This window comes from Nycticebus coucang, chromosome 6, assembly GCF_027406575.1.
Source record: "Nycticebus coucang isolate mNycCou1 chromosome 6, mNycCou1.pri, whole genome shotgun sequence".
In the NCBI taxonomy this organism is placed as follows: Eukaryota; Metazoa; Chordata; class Mammalia; order Primates; family Lorisidae; genus Nycticebus; species Nycticebus coucang.
Genome location: NC_069785.1, coordinates 123,637,400 through 123,657,167, shown reverse-complemented (window position 1 = coordinate 123,657,167; position 19,768 = coordinate 123,637,400). Strand labels below are relative to the sequence as shown.

Here is a 19,768-nt window from a genome sequence, read left to right as displayed (position 1 = left end):
CCTAGCCTCAAGGCATATTTGTTAAATAAATTATGTGCCTTAATAAAGTTAGTTAGGGGCGGCGCCGGCCCCATATACCGAGGGTGGCGGGTTCAAACCCGCCCCGGCTGAACTGCAACCAAAAAATAGCTGGGCGTTGTGGTGGGCGCCTGTAGTCCCAGCTATTTGGGAGGCTGAGGCAAGTGAATTGCTTAAGCCCAGGAGTTGGAGGTTGCTGTGAGCTGTGTGATGCCATGGCACTCTCCGAGAGCCATAAAGTGAGACTCTGTCTCTACAAAAATAAATAAATAAAGTTAGTTAGGATTAATATTTTATTGCATTATTATAGTTTTCTGTATTTTTCTAACCTAAAATCAAATCTATATAATTTGTATAATTAGAAAACACATTTAAAAATTGTTGCTCAGGCTTTGGGCTAAGACCAAGTGTAGAGAATGTTCAATATAAATAAAATGCATTTAAAGATGCCACTAAAAGTAATAACATATTTGTACATGAATTTTGTTTCTAACAACAGTGAATTATACCTTGGTCCCTATTTTAAAATAGGGTTTTAAAAATAATTCAAGGTGGGGGGAGCCTGTGGCTCAGTGGGTGGGTTGCTGGCCCCATATACCAAGGGTGGTGGGTTTGAACCCAGCCCTGGCCAAACTGCAACAAAAAAAATAGCCAGGTGTTGTGGCAGGCACCTATAGTCCCAGGTACTCAAGAGGCTGAGGCAAGAGAATGGCCTAAGCCCAAGAGCTGGAGGTTGCTGTGAGCTGTGATTCCATGGCACTCTACCAAGGGCAACAGTGAGACTCTGTCTCTAAAAAAATAGAAAGGGCAGCACCTGTGGCTCAGTGAATGGGGCGCTGACCCCATATGCCGAGGGTGGCGGGTTCAGACCCAGCCCCAGCCAAACTGCAACAAAAAATAGCTGGGTGTTGTGGCGGGCACCTGTAGTCCTAGCTGCTGGGGAGGCTGAGGCAAGAGAATCACCTAAGTCCAGGAGCTGGAGGTTGCTGTGAGCTGTGATGCCACGACACTCTACCAAGGGCGATAAAGTGAGACTCTGTCCCTACAAAAAAAAAAAAAAAATAGATAAATAAAAAATAATTTAGGGCTAGACGCAGCGGCTTATGCCTGTAATCCTAGCACTCTGGGAGGCCAAGGTGGGTGAATTGCTTGATCTCACGAGTTCAAGACCAACCTGAGCAAGAGCAAGACCTCATCTCTACTAAAAATGGAAAACTGAGGTAAGAGGATCGCTTGAAACCAAGAATTTGAGGTTGCTGTGAGCTGTGACACCACAGAACTCTCCCAAGGGCAACAGAATGACTGTCTAAATAAATAAGTAAATAAAATTCAAAAGTAACAAAATGTATTTTACCAACTTTAATCATGTAAGAGTACATAGCTATCATAGTATTTTATGAAATGCCAATCTCATTCAGATTTACATCACTGAAAATGACACTTAGCTTTATTCTAGCAATTTCGTGAAGAAAAAGTTCATTCACAGAACTGTGTAAACTGAAACATAGGTTACAGAGCAGAAATTTTAGAATTGCTCTGAGAGCCACAGTATGTTTCCAAAATTTAAGGCAGCGTCACACTGTCTAGCATAGTTTACTTCTATCTCAATCTGCTTCTCTTGAAAATAAGCTACAATTTTGGCTGGATAATTCAAAAATATCTTGAGATCTGTTCTTCAAAAGCTGCCACAAAAATTTAAAGCGTAACTCATGCTTATTAAAAGCTGTGGCTCTGGGCGGCGCCTGTGGCTCAGTCCGTAAGGCGCCGGCCCCATATACCGAGGGTGGCGGGTTCAAACCCGGCCCCGGCCAAACTGCAACCAAAAAATAGCCGGGCTTTGTGGCGGGCGCCTGTAGTCCCAGCTACTCGGGAGGCTGAGGCAAGAGAATCGCTTAAGCCAGGAGTTGGAGGTTGCTGTGAGCTGTGTGAGGCCACGGCACTCTACCGAGGGCCATAAAGTGAGACTCTGTCTCTACAAAAAAAAAAAAAAAGCTGTGGCTCTTTTCTGAAAATGTGAAATGGATTGATAAAATTGTATTGTATTTTTTCATTCATTAAAAAATCCTTATTTTTGAAACCTGATTAGGCTTTTCTTCAGTTTAAAACATGTGATTCCACTGAACTCTGGGCAGCTCAGTACATTCTACACGATCCCAAGGTATAGCAGGAATCTGAATACCTGCTCTCCCATCAAAAAATTTCCGATGAAATTATAAGCTTAGTGTGTTTGGCTGTTTTGTCCTATTGGCAAAAAAATAACAAACCACTTCTCTGTGAGCCACTAAGAGTTGCATTTCTTTTTTTTTTTTTTTTGTAGAGACAGAGTCTCACTTTATGGCCCTCGGTAGAGTGCCGTGGCCTCACACAGCTCACAGCAACCTCCAACTCCTGGGCTTAAGCGATTCTCTTGCCTCAGCCTCCCAAGTAGCTGGGACTACAGGCACCCACCACAACGCCCAGCTATTTTTTTTTTTTTGGTTGCAGTTTGGCCAGGGCCGGGTTTGAACCCGCCACCCTCAGTATATGGGGCCGGTGCCTTACCAACTGAGCCACAGGCGCTGCCCAGGAGTTGCATTTCTTAGGAGACACAGCTTGAAAAATATCTTAATGTTTTCATTCTTTCTAAATACTTCATATTCAGAATTAACCTAAGTGCCCATTAACTGATTAGTAAAGAACACATATAAACATATATACCATGGAGTACTACTCAGCCATAAAAAGAAACGAAATGTCTTTTTCAGCATGTTGAACCTGAAGACCACTATCCCAAGTAAAGCATTTCAGGAATAGAAAAACAAATACCATATGTTCTCACTTATAAGTGGGAGCTAAATGATGGGTATACTGTATATAGCCAGAAAATGGCATAAGGGACATTGCAAACTAAGAAGGAAGGCGAGGAGGAGGGGGAAGGATAAAAAATTATCAGGTATGGGCGGCGCCTGTGGCTCAGTGAGCAGGGCGCCAGCCCCATATACCGAGGGTGGCGGGTTCAAACCCAGCCCCGGCCAAACTGCAACAAAAAAATAGCTGGGCGTTGTGGCGGGCGCCTGTAGTCCCAGCTACTCGGGAGGCTGAGGCAGGAGAATCGCCTAAGCCCAGGAGTTGGAGGTTGCTGTGAGCTGTGTGATGCCATGGCACTCTACCAAGGGCTATAAAGTGAAACTCTGTCTCTACAAAAAAAAAAAAATTATCAGGTAAAATATACACTGTTCTGGTGACAGATACATGATAAGCCTTGACTTCAGAATTGTACAATTCATCCATATAACAAAAAAACTTATTCCCCCTAAATCTATTGAAATAATAATATAAAAAATTACATATTCTATAACTGGGATGGATAGGAGCATGGAAAATAATAACAATTTCCACGTGCTTTCTACCCAAAGATGTGCCCTAACCCCACTGTGATGTAGCTAAGTCATAGAATGTTAAGGCTAGAAGTGACCTTTATCCAGGTCACCTTTATTTTAGAGATGAGGAAGTTGAGGTCCAGAAAAGAGAAGTAGCCTGCTCAAGGTCATTTGGTGTGTTTGTGGCTAACTCAGTCTTCCTGCTTTTTTGTCCTGTGCTCTGTCTGACATCTTGCTGCAGCTCACCTGGTCCAAGCCCTGTATGTAAGCAAGGTCCCAGAGGACAGGAACCGGGGACACAGAGTTTGCTGGTGTGTGTAACTCCCTGAAACGTGCTCACATTTAGGAATGAAAAACATTTTATTATGATGAAACAGTCTTAAGATTTCCCCCTTCCTGTTTGTTTATTTATTTATTTAGAGACAGAGTCTCACTCTGTCACCCTGGGTAGAGTGCTATGGCATTGGATCTCACAGCAGCCTCAAACTCTTGGGCTCAAATGATCCTCTTGCCTCAGTCTCTGGAGTATCTACAGTATCCCACCACTACACCTGACTATTTTGAACTCCTGAGCTTAGGCAATCCATACACCTGGGCCTCCCAGAGTGCTAGGTTTCAGGCGTGAGCCACTGCGTACAGCCTCCCCTTCCTCTCTTCTGAGGCAATAGTTAAGTTCTTCAGCACTGACAACATTGTAGAGTTATAAGAACTTTACTCACTTATTTCTCACCCACAACCAAATGACAGCTAAAGGTAGCACAGTTCCCATTTTACAAATGAGAAAACTGAGGCACTCAGAGGTTATTTAATTGCCCAAGGTCACACAGGTAATTAGTGGAGCCAAAACTCAAACCCAGGCAGGGAGCCTAGTTTCAAAGTCCATGCTCTGAACTCTAATTATATCCTGGAAGGAGCAGCCTGTTTCGGAAAGGGGAATAAAGATGCCTGTACTAGTCGATTGAAGTTTCTGGTATAACTTAATCATTCAGAGACCCTCATCTCTCCCAGCCTCTCTCTACATGTCTCTTCTTTAGGAACCTTAGCAGACTCACTGTCCTCCACACCATCAATTTGCCTTGTAAAGGATAACCAGTTGTTCAGTTTATAAACTCCAATTTGACTTTAATTTAATAAATTAAATTCCAAGCCATCACACAGCAATGGACATCATCATCATCATCATCTCCCAACATACAGAGGTGCAGCCTTGCTCTCGCTCCATCATCACACAGCCTTTATATAAAGCCAGTAAAGCCATCTCTCTGGGGAAGGCTTCCCACCAGGCTTCCGGCTCCCTCCTTCCAGCAGAGCCACTGCTCACAGAGAAGGCATCAAGTACAAAAAACGGTAATAAAAGAGGAGGGAGGGGTGAGGAGCAGAAGCACAGGCAGGGAGGTGGGGAGTACCTGCCCCCCATCCTGGGCACCAGCCCCGCTTTCTATGAGCTGCAATGTCCTCAGAGGCAGACACTGGTGCTGGTCTGAGTGGAGACCTGAGGGAGGTGTGGGATGGAAAAGAAGGGTCACCTGGGAGAGATGCCCTCTATCGTCTGTTCACTGAGGGTCCTAGACCACATATATAAATAGAAAAGAGAATAAATAAGGGAGAGAGGATCAGCTGAGGAGCTGAGCACCCTGGGACTCCCCTCAGGGGCCAGTGTCAGCAAGAGGCAAACGCTGAGGAATGCCACACGTGCCAGGACAGAGCCCTTCTCTTACTGCCAGCCACCAACTCCCTCTTCCATGTCCTCTGCAACAGGTGCCCACCTCACATGCTTCCCGTTGCAAGTACCCTTCCAGTCAGCCCCATGGCCCAGGGTGGACAGGGCTTCCTGGAACCCAGTGGGCTTTCCTGGCCCACACACTGAGAATCCAGGAAGGGGTATGGAAGGGGATGTGGGGAATGGACTGACAGAACTCTTGCCCTCTCCTAGCTCGGGAGGTAAGGAGGGCCCTCAGAGCTGGGGGCTAGGGTTGCCATTGGCCTTCGGTTTGGATTTGAAGGAAAAGCGCTTGATAAGGCGGCGAGAAAAGCTGCCGGCCTTCTTTCGGACACTGGGTGTGGCCGTTGTGTTGGAGAGGTCATCGTGTGATTGGCTCAGACCAGCTTCCTTCTGTCGAGGCCTCCGGCGGAAGATGAGCTTAGTGCCACTGCGCAGGAAACTCACTGCAGGGGAAGAGGGGAAGCTGAGGCAGAGAGAGGGGCAAAGGGTGGGGTAGTGGGCAGAGAAACGACCCATCATAGAGGAATGGAAGATGGACAACAGACTCAGTCCCTTGGCCCAGAAGCCAGACTTCCTCAGGAAAGGAAGTAGAAACAAACATGTGCTTTTTATCCTTCCCGAGGAAAAAATCGTAGTACACACAAATGGCATTCTGTGTACACCCTGACTGCCAAAAAAAGGAATGTCATGGGGCCAGCTACTCTGTGAGGACAGGCTGGCATTGGGCCTCTTTCCTATGGGAAGACAAAGAAAGGCTAAGCATAGGATGTCCCCAAAAGCCTACACATCATGAAGGGAAAAGTGGGCTGACAGACTTATTTTTTTATTTTTTCTGAGACAGACTCTCACTATGTCGCCCTTGGTAGAGTGCTGTGGCGTCACAGCTCACAGCAACCTCCAACTCTTGGGCTTAAGCGATTCTCTTGCCTCAGCCTCTGGAAAAGCTGGGACTACAGGCGCTCACCATAACACCCAGCTATTTTTTGTTGCAGTTACCACTGCTGTTTTAGCTGGCTGGGCTGGGGTCTGAACCTGCCACCCTCAGTATATGGGGCCAGCGCCCTACCCACTGAACCACAGGCACTGCCCCTGACAGGCTTGTTTATTGAATTCCGTATTGTGAGCAGGAAGCAGTGTGTTTGGAATCTTCAAAAGGTAAATTCAGAACCAGTATAATGAGGAACGTACTTACCCAGCAGGTCTTGGACATAGGAATCTCATTATCCCAAAAAGTGATGTGGGCTCATATCATAGACTGGTTGATCAACTCATTAGTAGAGGGATGAAGATGTTGTGGGGGGCAATACCCTCATCCTTTTAAGTTAGAATACCACAGCTGTCACAGCCTATGCCATGTCAGCGGGTTGGCCTGCAGTAAGATTTCTTATAGGGAAGAGGATAAGGACAGAAAGGGAAGAAGTTTGAGCCAGGCATGGTGGCATTTTCCTGTAGTCCCAGATACTCAGGAGGCTAAGGCATGAAGATTGCTTGAACTCAGGAGTTTGAGGTTGCTGTGACCTATGATGATGCCACTGTACTCTAGTCCAGGCAATAGAATGAGACTCTGTTTCAAAAAAAAAAAAAAAACAAAAAAAAACAGGCAGTGCCTGGGACTCAGTGGGTAGGGCGCCAGCCCCATATACCGAGGGTGGCAGGTTTGAACCCAGCCCCAGCCAAACTGCAAAAATAGCCGGGTGTTGTTGTGGGTGCCCATAGTCCCAGCTACTTGGGAGGCTGAAGCAAGAGAATTGCCTAAGCCCAAAAGCTGGAGGTTGCTGTGGTGAGCTGTGATGCCATGGCCCTCCACCAAGGGCAACAAAGTGAGCCTCTGTCTCAAAAAAAAAAAAAAAGGGTGGAGCCTGTGGCTCAAGGTGTAGGGCGTCAGCCCCATATACCAGGGATGGCGGGTTCAAACCCAGCTTTGGCCAAAACTGCAAAAAAAAAAAAAAAAAGAGGGAGGAAGACTCAGGAAGAAAGAAAATAGAGGAAAAGGGAAACCATTTGCATCCCTTCCTATCACCAAAGCTTGCCAGTTCCAGACCAGAAATCAAGGCACAAAGTTCCTTTCGCTACTCTAGCTTGGTTGAAACAGGCTAAGAACTCTGGAGATCTCTTCGAGGAGTAAGGAGAAAGCAAGTTGACTCAAGGGTCACATGTCCCTAAGTGTCCGATAGGGCCTGGGTATAAAAAAGGTGGGAGGCATCCTGCCAACATATCCCACCTTTGTGATCCTTGAGGCTGCGGGTCTCCAGGGCACCAGTGGACCCTGTTTCCGACTCAATGTCATCGACGGATGGTCTCTCAGAAATGTCGGAACGTGTTGTCTCATCTGCTTCCTGGACACTTGTGGGACTGGAGAGGGCATCTAGGGGTCCGGGGGACATGGCTGGTGGGTCTGAGGGAGGTGAAGCAGGACCTCCTCTGGTCCCTGTGTCATCCTGCACGGAGGCTTCCAGGGATGCCGCATAGCCCAGGGATAGTGCCAACTCGTCCTGAGCAATGGGCACCTGGCAGGAGGGACAAGTTTTAATGGGCAGAAGTGACCCATTAGGGCTTTCTCCCTATCCCAGCTCCTCTCTCCAGAGCCCCGTTACCTTGGAAACGCCAGAGATGATGAGAGTGCTGCGCTTGGTGGGTGTCTTCTTGGCTGCCCGCCCGCTGGGCTCAGTCAGCTGGCGAATCGCTGTCTCTGCTACAGGGTCCAAGCCGTTGGAAAGCTGGCTTTCCCCTGCTGGAGGATGGATAACCTGACCTCTCCCTGCCTCCCTCTTGGATTTGAACTCATCCTACCCTGCCCGCCCAAAGTGGATTTTGACTCTGGTGCACCAGGGCCAGCTCACACTCACACGTCCCCATTCCCCACTCACGGCTGCTGCTGTGGGAGGTATTGCTGGGGCCACTGCTCTCACTCAGCACAGTTGTTGTCTTCTCGGTCACCTCCACCTTGGACGGGGAGCGGGAGGGGGAGTCTGGTGGGTGGGGGAGGGTCAGTGAGCTGGGAGGTGCTTTTTTAGTGGCTCCCACCCCTACTATCTTTATCAAGATGCAGACTTGGGTAACTGAAAGGGCAAAGATGATTAAGAGGTGATTAATCACAAGGATGATTAAGAAGATGCCATGGGAATGAAAAGACACCACTGGAGCCAATGGGAGTGTTGGGAGGTGCCATGGAAGTATGGAAAGTGTGCAGAGGAGGAGGGGACACCCTGGAGGTAGAGGCAATTCCATGGGGCCCCCAGAGATGAAGGAAGTGTGATAGAGGGCCACTGAGTGTGGGAGAAATGCCACAGAAGCCTCTAGGTTTGTTGGAGGACCCCACAGGGTGCTGGAGACTTGAGGGTAGAGGGAGAGACAATTAACCGGTTGAGGCTGGAGACAGGGAAGGAAGCAGACCTGTGAAAAGACAGAGAGGGACTTGGGCAGGTGAAAGTACATGAGTCCTGGGTGAGTGAGAGGCAGGTAGATCCCAGATTGAAGGGTGAGAGGACTAGCTGGGGACATGGCAGGAAGTAAGGGGAAGTGTGAGAGATACAATGATTAGGGAGAAAGATGTGGGAGGACTGGAATGGAATGTGCAAAAACAGGGTGAGGTGGAATTAGGACTTTCCGTCCCCTTTCCTTGTCTTGCCATGGGTCTGTAGTCAGGGGCCCTGGCTAGAGCTGGGATCACAGGCTTCTCCCCTTTACCTAATTTGCCATCTATACGAGGCCGGGACTGGACGGTGGTGACTGTGGTGACAATGGTGCCATCGGGCATGATAGTCCGGTCCAGCTCGATCTTCTTGGTAGGTGTGATGCTGGGGCGTGGAGTAGAGGGGGTGGGAGTGCCCAGGTTCCGGGGGGAGCCTTCCTCATACTGCAGCTGCCCAGTGATGAGAGAGCAAAGAGGCAAGGCCTCAGAGACTGTCCATCCCCTGTGTCCTCCCATGTCCCCGCAGGGGTCAGCTTCTCACCTCCACTGCCATGGTGGCTGCTGGTGCCAGAGCTTTCCCTGGCCCTGGAGCGAGTGGGCACACCTGTCTTCGAGACAGTGGTCTGGAGGGAGACCCCACAGGCAGTGTGGCCTGGCCCAGGAGTTCAGCTGGGGAAAGGGGTGGCACTGTGACCTGGGCCCATGACCAGGCCCTGCTCAGCACCCACCCAGAGGTCCTCCCTTCCTGCCTCACACTCACTATCTCCACAGCTGCTGCCCCTCAGTACTTTGAGAGTCAGTTCCCGGCTCTGGGGGCCCAGATCCCTGTGGAGAAGAGCAGATGGGGTGGAAAGGGAGATTAGCAAACTGAACCCACTCTTGAGTCAATCACAGGCCAGAAAGAGAAAGATGTATATAAATAAGATGGTACACATGCTCCAATCAGATTATCCTGCCATCCAAATACTCTCTTCCTAAGAGAACAGGACAGGGCTTGAGTGGAGACTGCATTCCTCAGCTGGGCATTCAAATCCTCCCTGTCCCTGCTCCACCTGTCCTGCCAGTCTCAGTCTGCACAAGCCTCTTTCATTTGCTCATGTTGTTCTCTCTGCTGAGAATGCTTTCAAACTCTACTGAAACCCTACTGTTGCTCTAAGGTGCAGTTTAAATACTACCTCCTCCACGAAGCCTACTCTGATCCTTATTGCCCCAAGGGAATTAATCTCCCCCATCTGAGCACTCCCATGGCACCTTACATAAACCTCCACTGGAGCAGTTGTACCATCTTCTTTGTGTACATCTATCTCAGCCTCAAGTCTGAGACTAACCTGGGGTAGGGGCTATATCTCGGTCATGTTTGTATTCCCAAGATGTAGGCTAGGGCCTGGCATACAATAGGGGCTCACACCAAGGGCTACTGGAAACATAGCTGATTCATGCCAGGGATGTGCTGGAAGCGTTTCTCAGTCTGCCCATGGAGCAGGGGTGAGGGTGGGGTCACTCCTTACAGCACCAGGTCTTCCGTCCACTCCACCTCGGGACCAGCCCTCGTGGGCTTAGTCCACTTCTGTTGCATGGGGTTGTCGAGTTCAGCTACACAGCACAGTTCCTCAGTGCCTGTGAGGAACCAGAAGTCAGAAGATGCTCAGATCAAAGATGAGAATGGGAAGCCACTGACAAATAGACAGGCTGAATGCTTGGCAGAGGGGCAGGGAATGTCTGCAACCAAAGCCTTGACTGTTCGCAGCTGCCTCTAGCTCTCACCTTCCAGCTCACTTCCCAGGTGAGATGCTCGAAGCTGCCGCAGGAATAACCGGGTAGGTCTGGGGATGACTGGCTGGGCCTGGGGCATCAAATGTGGCTTCTCACTGGGTACCTAAGAGCAGAAGGATATAAACAGGACAAGAATGCTGACACAGTACCCTGGGACAGACTGCATGCCAATCTTCTTCTCTGGGTGCCTACTCACCAGGCCTCCCGGGGCAGAGCAAGCCCTGAGGTTGACCATCATAGCTGGCTGGGTGCTGACTATGGCATCTTTGATCAGTTCCTCAATTGTAGAGAGCTCAACTTGTTCCTCATCTCTCTGCAGGGAGGAGAAGAGGACAGCAAAGAGGTGGAGCTCCCAGCTCTGCCTCCTCTCCCTGCTCTGCCTCTTCTCTGCAGTTCTGTTCCTTACCTCCCTGGTCTGCAACTTGGGAAGCACTGTCAGGCTAAGATCTGGGCGATCAGTGAAGGCCCAGGATACCAGCAGCCCCTCACCAGGGATTTCCTCCAGGTTGACTTCCAACTGCAAACAAGGACAAAGAAGCTGTGTTGGATTGCCCCACTCTTCAGTGACTCTCAACCCCCCACCAGGACCATCCCTTCCTGAATTCTTCCCAAAGAAGAACCAAATGGAAAAAGCCAATTGAACCACCCCCTGCCCAACTCAGTTTCCCACCTCCCCTTCTACCTGTGTTGGTGGCAGTGTCAGAGTGACGTGGTATGTCTCCATGGAGACAGCAGCGGGGGACTGCTGGGTCACAGAGACTGGGAACCGAACCTCCTCAGCAGAGAGCTGGCAATGCAGCACCTGAGACAGGGGCACAGGGGCAGGTGCAGAGGAAGGACACTAGTTTGTGTTGCTCTATAACGGTTCAGCAGACACCCCCCCCACCTTTGCACTTTGGTTTTCCTTGAGACTTCACCTTTTGGGGGTTATAAATCCCTAAAAGAATCATAAAAGTCTTTTCTCTCCCCAGAAAAATGTAGATATACAAATGTACAACATTTTGCACATACTTTCAGTGTGATTCTCAGACCTCTGGAAGCCAATCTTTAGATTCCCTAAGGCATTCACAAACTCCAAGTTAAGAAGCCCCACACAAGGCTGATGTGGTGGCTCATGCCTTTAATTCTAGTACTCTGGGAAGCTGAGGCAGGAGAAATGCTTGAGCCGAGGAGTTTGAGGTTACAGTGAGCAACAATGATACCACTGCATTTGATCCAGGGGCGACAGAGCAAAGCTATGTTTCAAAAGGAACTAACTCGTGGGGTCAGCCCCCCTCATGCCCCAAAGAGGGCAGTGCCCACAGACCCTTACCATGGTGCGTTCTGACTGGTCTACGCAGGTCACGTGACCAATGCTGGCTCTGGGTGGAAGTTGGGGCACCTCCTCAAAGGCGATTTGGATGGAGCTCTGAAGAAGTAATATGGGCACAGGATCAGGTCTCCCCACAGGGCTGGCCTGATCAGTTGTTGGCTGGGCCCTGGCACTGCAGAAGCCTCAGCTGCAGGCTGGCTACTGGCCCTCCTTGGCTCAGGGCTTTAGAATAGGAGGTGTTCCCCTCAAATCCTGTCTCTCCAGGGGCCTACTGCTGCCAGGAGTCACTGAGAACTGAGGACTAGTCTACCTCAAAGACTAGATCACCTTGGACTGAAGACCCTGGATTCCTCCTGGAATACCTAGAGTCTCTTTCGTCTTCTCCCCCCTTTCCCTTCTCCCCAACCCTAGACTTAAGCAAGGCACACACAGAAAAAAGTTAAGGTGTTCGTTGCCACCTACACATAATAGCTTGGCAGAGAGAAAGGGCTGAGCTAAAGGTAAAGGCAATGGTCCACTTATTGCAAGGTAAGTGATGGAGAAATGAGGCTAAGCCTTCTTCCAAATAAATTGTATGTGGAGGCTCAAGAGTATCCATACTCTTGGAGATGAAGACTAGCTCAGCATGGCCTTGGGGGAACTTTACCAGAGGGACTAAGAAGAGACACAAGCTGAAAGAGCTCGAGAGTCCAGGGGCCTTGCTAATTCCTCAAGGCAGACAGCAGAATGGTATTAGGGAGCAGAAAGCTGCTTAGCTTAGATCTTGGGAGCTGCTTCCTAATTCTTCCACAGTAGTGGAAACAACCTACTGCAGCCTCATTTGGGGAACAGGATGGGAAAAAGAATTGAGGAGGGGGCACAGACTGAGCTAGGAACACTTCCCTGGGTCTTGAGACAGAAGAAACAAATCCACAGGGCTCATTTGCCTGGCAAACCAGGAGAAGCCAATTTCTCTGCTCTGGCAACTGTCTCATTCAAAGGCTAGGTCAAAGAAGATGGTAAAATGGATGCCTGGAACCTCCATCTCCCCTCCTCCTACAAGGAAGGCCAATATCCAGCTGAGTCAGCTGTCCTGGGTAGTTGCATCTGACCCAGGGACAAGGTGCAGGAAGAGTTGGATGGAGGAGTGGGTTCAAGGTATAAACTGACACATGCCATCTGGCTTTCGCTGGCCAGCTGGGCAAAGGAAACAGCAATTTCTTGTGGCCACTTCTGTTTGCAGACATCTGACGAACTAGCAGGGTAAAGTCTCTGAATTCATAGTAGCTAGAAACAGAGAATCCTCTGAACAAGGAGCTGATGGATTGTGAGGGCCACAAGAGCACAAGAGACTGCTGGGCCAGGATAGGAGGGAGGCCGAGAAGAGAGAGACCTTTATCTCCTCCTCTACCTGGGTCCCATGACCACGCTTCCTGCCCCACTTCCTGGGAGGCCAGATGCAATGAGAGGAAGTAGGCTGGGCTGCTTTGTGACTGACCCTCAAGGGGCAGCTCCAAGCTCATCTCCTAGGAAAGACATTGACAATCTGATCTTCACCTGAACACTTCCCTGTCCACAAATACACTGCCAGGCAGCATGGAGAAGATGTGTTTTACTGTAGCTGTTAATGACAGGTAGGGAGGTAATTCAAGTTTCTTAAGAATTTGCCTGGCCATACCAGGGATTTGGGGTATGAAATGTTAAATGGGTGTGGTGGCATAAGAACCAGGCAAATTCCTTCTGCAGGTGCACCTGTCTTCCTCTTCACCCCACACCAGCGCCCAGGCTAGGCGGAAGTGCCCTTAAGCACAGGGATTAGCGTTGCTATGAGAACAACAACTTGTGCATGCCGTTTGGAGCCAGAGTACCTTGCCCACAAAAACAGAGGTTTGGGGACATAACTGGATTTCTACAACCCCCAACCTCAACTGCAACCTTTTCTCTGATCCCGGAAAAGAAGAGAAGCCGTGGGGATCCCCACCCCCATCCGGTCCTCCTAGCATGAGCAGTCCCTCCCCTGGAAGGAAAGGCTGAAGAGACCACCCAACTCACCCCGTCCCTGCAGGCCTGCTCGTTCAGCGCTCGCACCCAAGCCCGCTGCCAGTTCTCCCGGAAAGACTTGAAAGCGAAGAGCGACGCCAGGAGGCCCCGGACGCCTGGCTCCTCAGGGGCGCCGGCCCGAGTTGCCCGCAGCCGCAGCAGCGAGCGCCACACGCCCAGTTCCCGAAGGGAACCCGCGGGCTCCGCGGCTAAGGCGGGTCCCAGGCCCTGGTTCCCGCGGGCTCGCGCCAGCCACAAGCCTCGGGCATACTGCAGCAGCCAGACGAACACCGTGAGCAGCGAGGCGGCGAAGAGGATGAGCAGGGCCGCCCAGCCCACGTCCAGCTGCCACCAGCCGGGATCCATGCTCCGCGCGGGTTCCGGTCCTGGTCCCGGCTCCAGCTCAGCCGCTGCCCCGGGGGAGCATGGCCCAGGCGGGCCGCGGGGCGGGGGCGGGCTCCCCCGGGGCTGTGGGCGCACGGGTTCGGGGGCTCTCTGGGGCTAAGTACCCCGGACTAACGGGTGTCACAGAAGCGGGAGAGGAGGTCCTTTAGGGTCTCAACGCCGGGGTCTGTGTCTCCGCGGTCGGGGTCCTTCCTCTCTTGATTAGCAGTTCGAATCTAGTTAGTTTCCGGCCAGTGCCCGGCTCCTCCCAAGGCGCCGGCGACTGGCCTGCAGGGATGCAAGGGCCCGCAGGCGGGCACCGGCTCCGGTAGGGCTGCGTGCGCAGAGCTGACACTGACAACACCGCCGGCGCCCCGCCCCCACCCGCCCTTAAAGGCGCTGCACCCGCGCCGGGCGGGGCTGGGCCAGCACCCGGCTTCTTTGCTGGAGCAAGCGTGGGAGGTTCCGGGGTTGAAAATAGGCGGGACCTTTGACTACTCCGCCTCATCCTGGACTGGGGCTGCTGCCGCTCACCTCAGCTCTCAGCAAAAGCAACTTCACTTATCTTAGATGCTGCCTCGGCTTTCCCCTAGGCTTCTTAGATTCTGCAGGTTGGACGCCTGTGGGGTTAAGAAGGAGGTGACCCCGTGGAAATCACCGCCCCTTCTCCCAACACCCACAGGCTCAATAACTTCCAGATTCCATTCCCTGGCCAAGGTAGGCCTAGAACATCCTTCCCAGACAGAGTGGCAGAGGCTCAGATGACAGAGAAAACAGAACCTGAAGCTAGTGGAGGATGAGAATAGGACAGGAATATTGAATTCCCTCCATCACTCCCTTTCCTCTTGGAGCTAAGACCTAGGAAAATGCCCATTAACCTCCTTGCTAGTGTCGGTTTGTTCTGAAGATAATTCCAGGTCAGGGCTGGATCTGTTTTTTAAAATGATATATTTCCATAGTAACAGCTTCTGCCTATGGAGCACGTGAAGAGGTGGTGGTAATGGGAAGGGAGCTGGCAGGGTAGCACTGGATTATCAATAGATTTGTCCAGAGGACCCTGTCCTCCAAATATGTGATAGCCCAGCAAGCTCTCAAGAAATGTAGGTATGCTGCCCAACCTCTGGCTTCAAGATCCACTCCTTTTCCTAGGTTTAGGTAGTGGATTCAGTCTCCATAGGACTGGGGCTCTTCATGGCTTCTTGGAAATAAGGGAAGGAAATACCTACCAAGGTATTCAAAGGAATGCCCATTTCCTGCAAGACCTCTCCTTCAACTCCACTGAGCACTTGGTCCTCTTGGTCTTATACTGCCAGATACTGCTTCACAATTCAGTTTTACATGAGTCTCCCTTGTCAGTCTGCCCAGTCTTTCACCTGTTACTTAAACCTCTAGCACTTACTTCTTACTGCTTTAGGGTCTAGCTGGTTGTTTATATGTATGCTTTTTCCATTCATCAGGAAGCTGCCTTAGAGTGTAGGACCATACCACCCTGAATGTGCCAGTCTCATCAATCTCATGGGAAGCTGGAAGCTAAGCAGGGCTGGGCCTGGTTAGTACTTGTTTTACTGGACGGCACCTGTGGCTCAGTGACTAGGGCGCCAGCCCCATATACCGAGGGTGGCAGGTTCGAACCCGGTCCCAGCCAAACTGTAACAAAAAATAGCCGTGTGTTGTGGCGGGCACCTGTGGTCCCAGCTATTCAGGAGGCTGAGCCAAGAGAATCACCTAAGCCCAAGAGTTGGAGGTTGCTGTAAGCTGTGATGCTAAAGCACTCTACTGAGGTTGATAAAGTGAGACTCTGTTTCTAAAAAAAAATAAGTACTTGTTGGGCGGCGCCTATGGCTCAGTCGGTAAGGTGCCGGCCCCATATACCGAGGGTGGCGGTTTCAAACCCGGCCCCGGCCAAACTGCAACCAAAAAATAGCCGGGCGTGGGCGGCGCCTGTGGCTCAGTCGGTAGGGCGCCGGCCCCATATACCGAGGGTGGCGGGTTCATACCCAGCCCCGGCCAAATTGCAACCAAAAAATAGCCGGGCGTTGTGGCGGGCGCCTGTGGTCCCAGCTACTCGGGAGGCTGAGGCAAGAGAATCGCTTAAGCCCAGGAGTTGGAGGCTGCTGTGAGCTGTGTGAGGCCATGGCACTCTACCGAGGGCCATAAAGTGAGACTCTGTCTCTACAAAAAAAAATAGCCGGGCGTTGTGGCGGGCGCCTGTAGTCCCAGCTACTCGGGAGGCTGAGGCAAGAGCATCGCTTAAGCCCAAGAGTTGGAGGTTGCTGTGAGCTGTGTGAGGCCACGGCACTCTACCAAGGGCCATAAAGTGAGACTCTGTCTCTACAGAAAAAAAAAAAGTACTTGTCTTACTAATCTCTCTTCTCATATTCAAATAAGTTGTTTTAAATATGCTGAAGTAGATTCACTGGGAGCAATCAATGCAGTTATATCACTTTGTGTTCCTCACAGTACCTAAGAGTCTCCTATGCACATAGTAGGGATCAGTAAATTCTTGATAATTTTAAGAACTCTAGCAGAAAATATTCAAAATGTACACTAAGAATTTCTATATTGTTTCCATCTTTTGAAAAATCATTCATGTCTGGCTCAGCGCCTGTAGCACAGTGGTTACAGAGCCAGCCACATGCACGGAGGGTGGCGGGTTCAAACCCAGCCTGAACCAGCTAAAAAACAGTGACAACTGCAACAAAAAAATAGCTGGGTGTTGTGGCGGGTGCCTGTAGTCCCAGCTACTTGGGAGGCTAAGGCAAGAGAATCGCTTAAGCCCAAGAGTTGGAGGTTGCTGTGAGCTGAGACACCATGGCACTCTACGGAGGGTGATATAGTGAAACTGTCTCAAAAAAAAAAAAAAAACCCAGAAAAGAAAAATCATCCATGTCATTCCAAAGGGATGTGAAAACCTGGGACCTTCTTTCAGCTAACAACTTTTGCTAGACTGAAAGGGGAGAGGTTGAAAGAAAAGAAAAAGGGTGACTCGGCTGCCTGGGCAGAGCCACAGATAGTGCACTCTAAGTGTCATAGTCCCACACTATACAGAGATGTCCAATGGTCTTTTTAGGCAGTGTGAAACATTTTGGGGATAGGCTTTGGTGATCAGACATAATAGTAGATTGGCCTGGCTTATTGGGAGGCACCCAGGGCTAACTGAGAGAAGTTGTGCATCTCAGTTCAGAGCCATTGACAGCTGGTTTGTGAATTCTAGGGCCTGCTTCAGTGTTCAGGCAAATGCTTTGAACTTTTACCAGGAAAGGCATAAAATTTCAAGGTCAACAGTCATGTGTTTGTTTCTCTCTGTGGTAAGTCTGATCATCAACTGGGCATTTACCATCATGGGAACAAAATATTCAGATTATATGACAAGTATCCTAGTACCCATTTTCTGATGGTATCATGTATATGTGGATGACAACTCCCTAGTGTCCTGTCTTTGATCATGTCTCCTACTCCCGTGAGGGCAGGAGGGTAGTGGTGGGAAGGGCTAATGATCTCTGGAGAAGAAAGAGACAAAGCTTCCCAGTGCCAGGCTGGGAAGGAAGAGTCATTAGGATTGGCCTCCTAATAAAAAAGGAAATAGGGCGGCGCCTGTGGATCACTGGGTAGGTGCCGGCCCCATATGCCAAGGGTGGTGGGTTCAAACTCAGCCCTGGCCAAACTGTAACAACAACAACAACAATAAATAATAATAACAATTTAAAAAAGGAAATCGTAGATACAGATCTTCTCCCAGACCTCCAGAGAGTCTCAGCATGTTCCTGATAACTGAAGATAACAAGATAACTGAAGGCTTCCTGCTATGGGGATCCCACAAGCTCCTCCTTTCCACCTGCTTCTGGCATCTCACTCTCCCTATCTGAAAGGTCCTTCAGCCCTTACCACCCACTAAAATCTTTTGAGATACTACTCTTCCTCAAGACTGTCTCACTTTCCCTGGTCAGAACTAACTGCCCCCTCCATCTGCACCTTTTGCCCTCAGTACCTCTTTTAGACTCAAACTCATTATATGTCATGCTGTTTTATGCACCGATATCTGTGTGTTCTTAGCCCCATGGGACATGCTGTGGAACAGAAAACACTTGTCTCCAGGGAATTTCCAGTCTAGGAGAGGCATATGTGGGCACACACAAAAAACAATACCAGTGGGATAATAAGTACTAAAATTTGGTAGAATACTGTCAAGTAAATTACAGAGATTATGTATGCATGCATGTATATATATTTAGTATTTTATACATATCTGCAGGGCTGTTTGTTGTTAATAAGAGCCATCTTCAAGTAGAAAGAACATTTCACACCTGGGTTTTTTTTTTTTGTTTTTTTTTTTTGCAGTTTTTGGCTGGGGCTGGGTTTGAACCCACCACCTCCTGTATATGGGGCTGGCGCCCTACTCCTTTGAGCCACAGGCACCGCCCTTTTTTTTTTTTTTTTTTGAGACAGAGTCTCACTTTGTCACCCTTGAGTACGTGCTACCATAGCTCACAGCAACCTCAAACCCCTGGGCTTAAGCAATTCTTTTGCATCCGCCTCCCAAGTAGCTGGGTGCCGGCCACAACGCCCAGCTATTTTTAGAGGTGGGGGAGGTGGGTGTCTCACTCTGGCTCAGGCTGATCTTGAACCAGTGAGCTCAGGCAATCCATCCGCCTTGGCCTCCCAAGTGCTGGGATTACAGGCGTCAACTAAAGCGCCCAGCCACACCTGGTCTTGAGAGATAAAAAGAGACTATCTTTGGCTTGAAAAGTGTCAATCTGGCTGGGCAGTGCCTCACGCCTGTAATCCTAGCACTCTGGGAGGCTAGAACTCACAAGTTCGCTGAGCAAAGCATGACCCCATCTCTACTGAAAACAGAAAATTCGCCAGTTGTGGTGGCGGGTGCCTGTAGTCCCAAACTAAGCCAGGAGGATTGCTTGAGCCCAGGAGTTTGAGTTTGGTGTGAGCTAGGCTGAGGTCAGGACATTGTAGCCTGGGGAACAGCGAAAGACTGTCTCAAAAAAAAAAAAAAAAAACATAAAAGCCGGCGCGGTGGCTCACACCTGTAATCCCAGCACTCTGGGAGCCGGGGGTGGGGAGTGGGGGATCCCCTGAGCTCAGGAGTTAGAGACCAGCCTGAGCTAGAGCGAGACCCGGAGACCTCGTCTCTAAAAGAGCGGGCGTTGTGGCTTGGCCGGCGCCTGTAGTTCCAGCTCCTCGGAGGCTGAGGCGAGAGAATCGCTTAAGCCCAAGAGTTTGAGGTTACTGTGAGCTGTGATGCCACAAGGGCAATAAAGTGAGACGCTCAAAAAATAAATAAATAAATAAATAAAGCGTTAACCTTACTCTTGACTCCTGGAACATGCCATATTCAGAAAAATGGACAAAATGCCAAGCTAGTCAGATCTTCTTAACTCCCTGGTGGTGATTTCCTCTCTGAGGAATGGAAACCTAAGAGCCTGTGGGTGGGGGGAGGAGTGTGGAATGGAAGAGAATAAAGATGTCGGTGAGGTGAACTGTTAACTGAAGGCGAACAGAACCAAGCAAAAGACATGGTGACCTGGAGGAAAAAAATCTGAGTGGGAGTTCCTCGGCCTCACTGGAAGCCAGGTGTGGGTCTGGTTCTCCTGCCTCCCTAGTTCCGTCCAACGCCTCAGCCTGTATCTCCTTGTTTTGGAAACTTGGCAGAATGTAGTAATCCAGGACCAAATGGAAGTCCCGATTTAAATCCAGGGCCTGAGGGCACTTCAGCAAAAGCCATGCCAGTTGCCGAGCAACAGACTGCTACCGTG

General features: G+C 50.1%; 1 protein-coding gene across 2 annotated transcripts; it reads right to left on the bottom strand.

Moving 5' to 3' along the window:
* Window positions 1-4,482: 4,482 nt before the first annotated feature.
* Window positions 4,483-14,762, bottom strand: C2CD2L (C2CD2 like). 2 transcript variants are annotated; one of them, XM_053595222.1, is made up of 14 exons: window positions 13,629-14,762; window positions 11,598-11,693; window positions 10,968-11,087; window positions 10,692-10,802; window positions 10,482-10,598; window positions 10,277-10,388; window positions 10,021-10,129; window positions 9,273-9,337; window positions 9,054-9,181; window positions 8,788-8,962; window positions 7,968-8,069; window positions 7,695-7,831; window positions 7,322-7,607; window positions 4,483-5,543 (listed from the first exon to the last, which is right to left on the bottom strand). In XM_053595222.1, the coding sequence occupies exons 1-14, from the start codon at window positions 13,980-13,982 to the stop codon at window positions 5,332-5,334; spliced, it is 2,124 nt and encodes a 707-aa protein (XP_053451197.1). In that variant the 5' UTR covers window positions 13,983-14,762; the 3' UTR covers window positions 4,483-5,331. The 2 variants fall into 2 exon arrangements, with proteins under 2 accessions (XP_053451197.1, XP_053451198.1); XM_053595223.1 differs by having other exon boundaries at window positions 7,695-7,828; window positions 13,629-14,759.
* Between the last annotated feature and the right edge of the window lie 5,006 nt (window positions 14,763-19,768).

Bases quoted from the DNA above. Each gene is read 5' to 3' on its own strand.
- C2CD2L (XM_053595222.1), bottom strand. From the start codon at position 13,982: ATGGATCCCGGCTGGTGGCAGCTGGACGTGGGCTGGGCGGCCCTGCTC. The intron at 10,130-10,276 runs GTGAGAGCTAGA...GGTTCCTCACAG, and splicing joins CCTGGGAAGTGAGCTGGAAG to GCACTGAGGAACTGTGCTGT. The intron at 7,832-7,967 runs GTGAGTGGGGAA...TCCATCCTCCAG, and splicing joins TACCTCCCACAGCAGCAGCC to CAGGGGAAAGCCAGCTTTCC.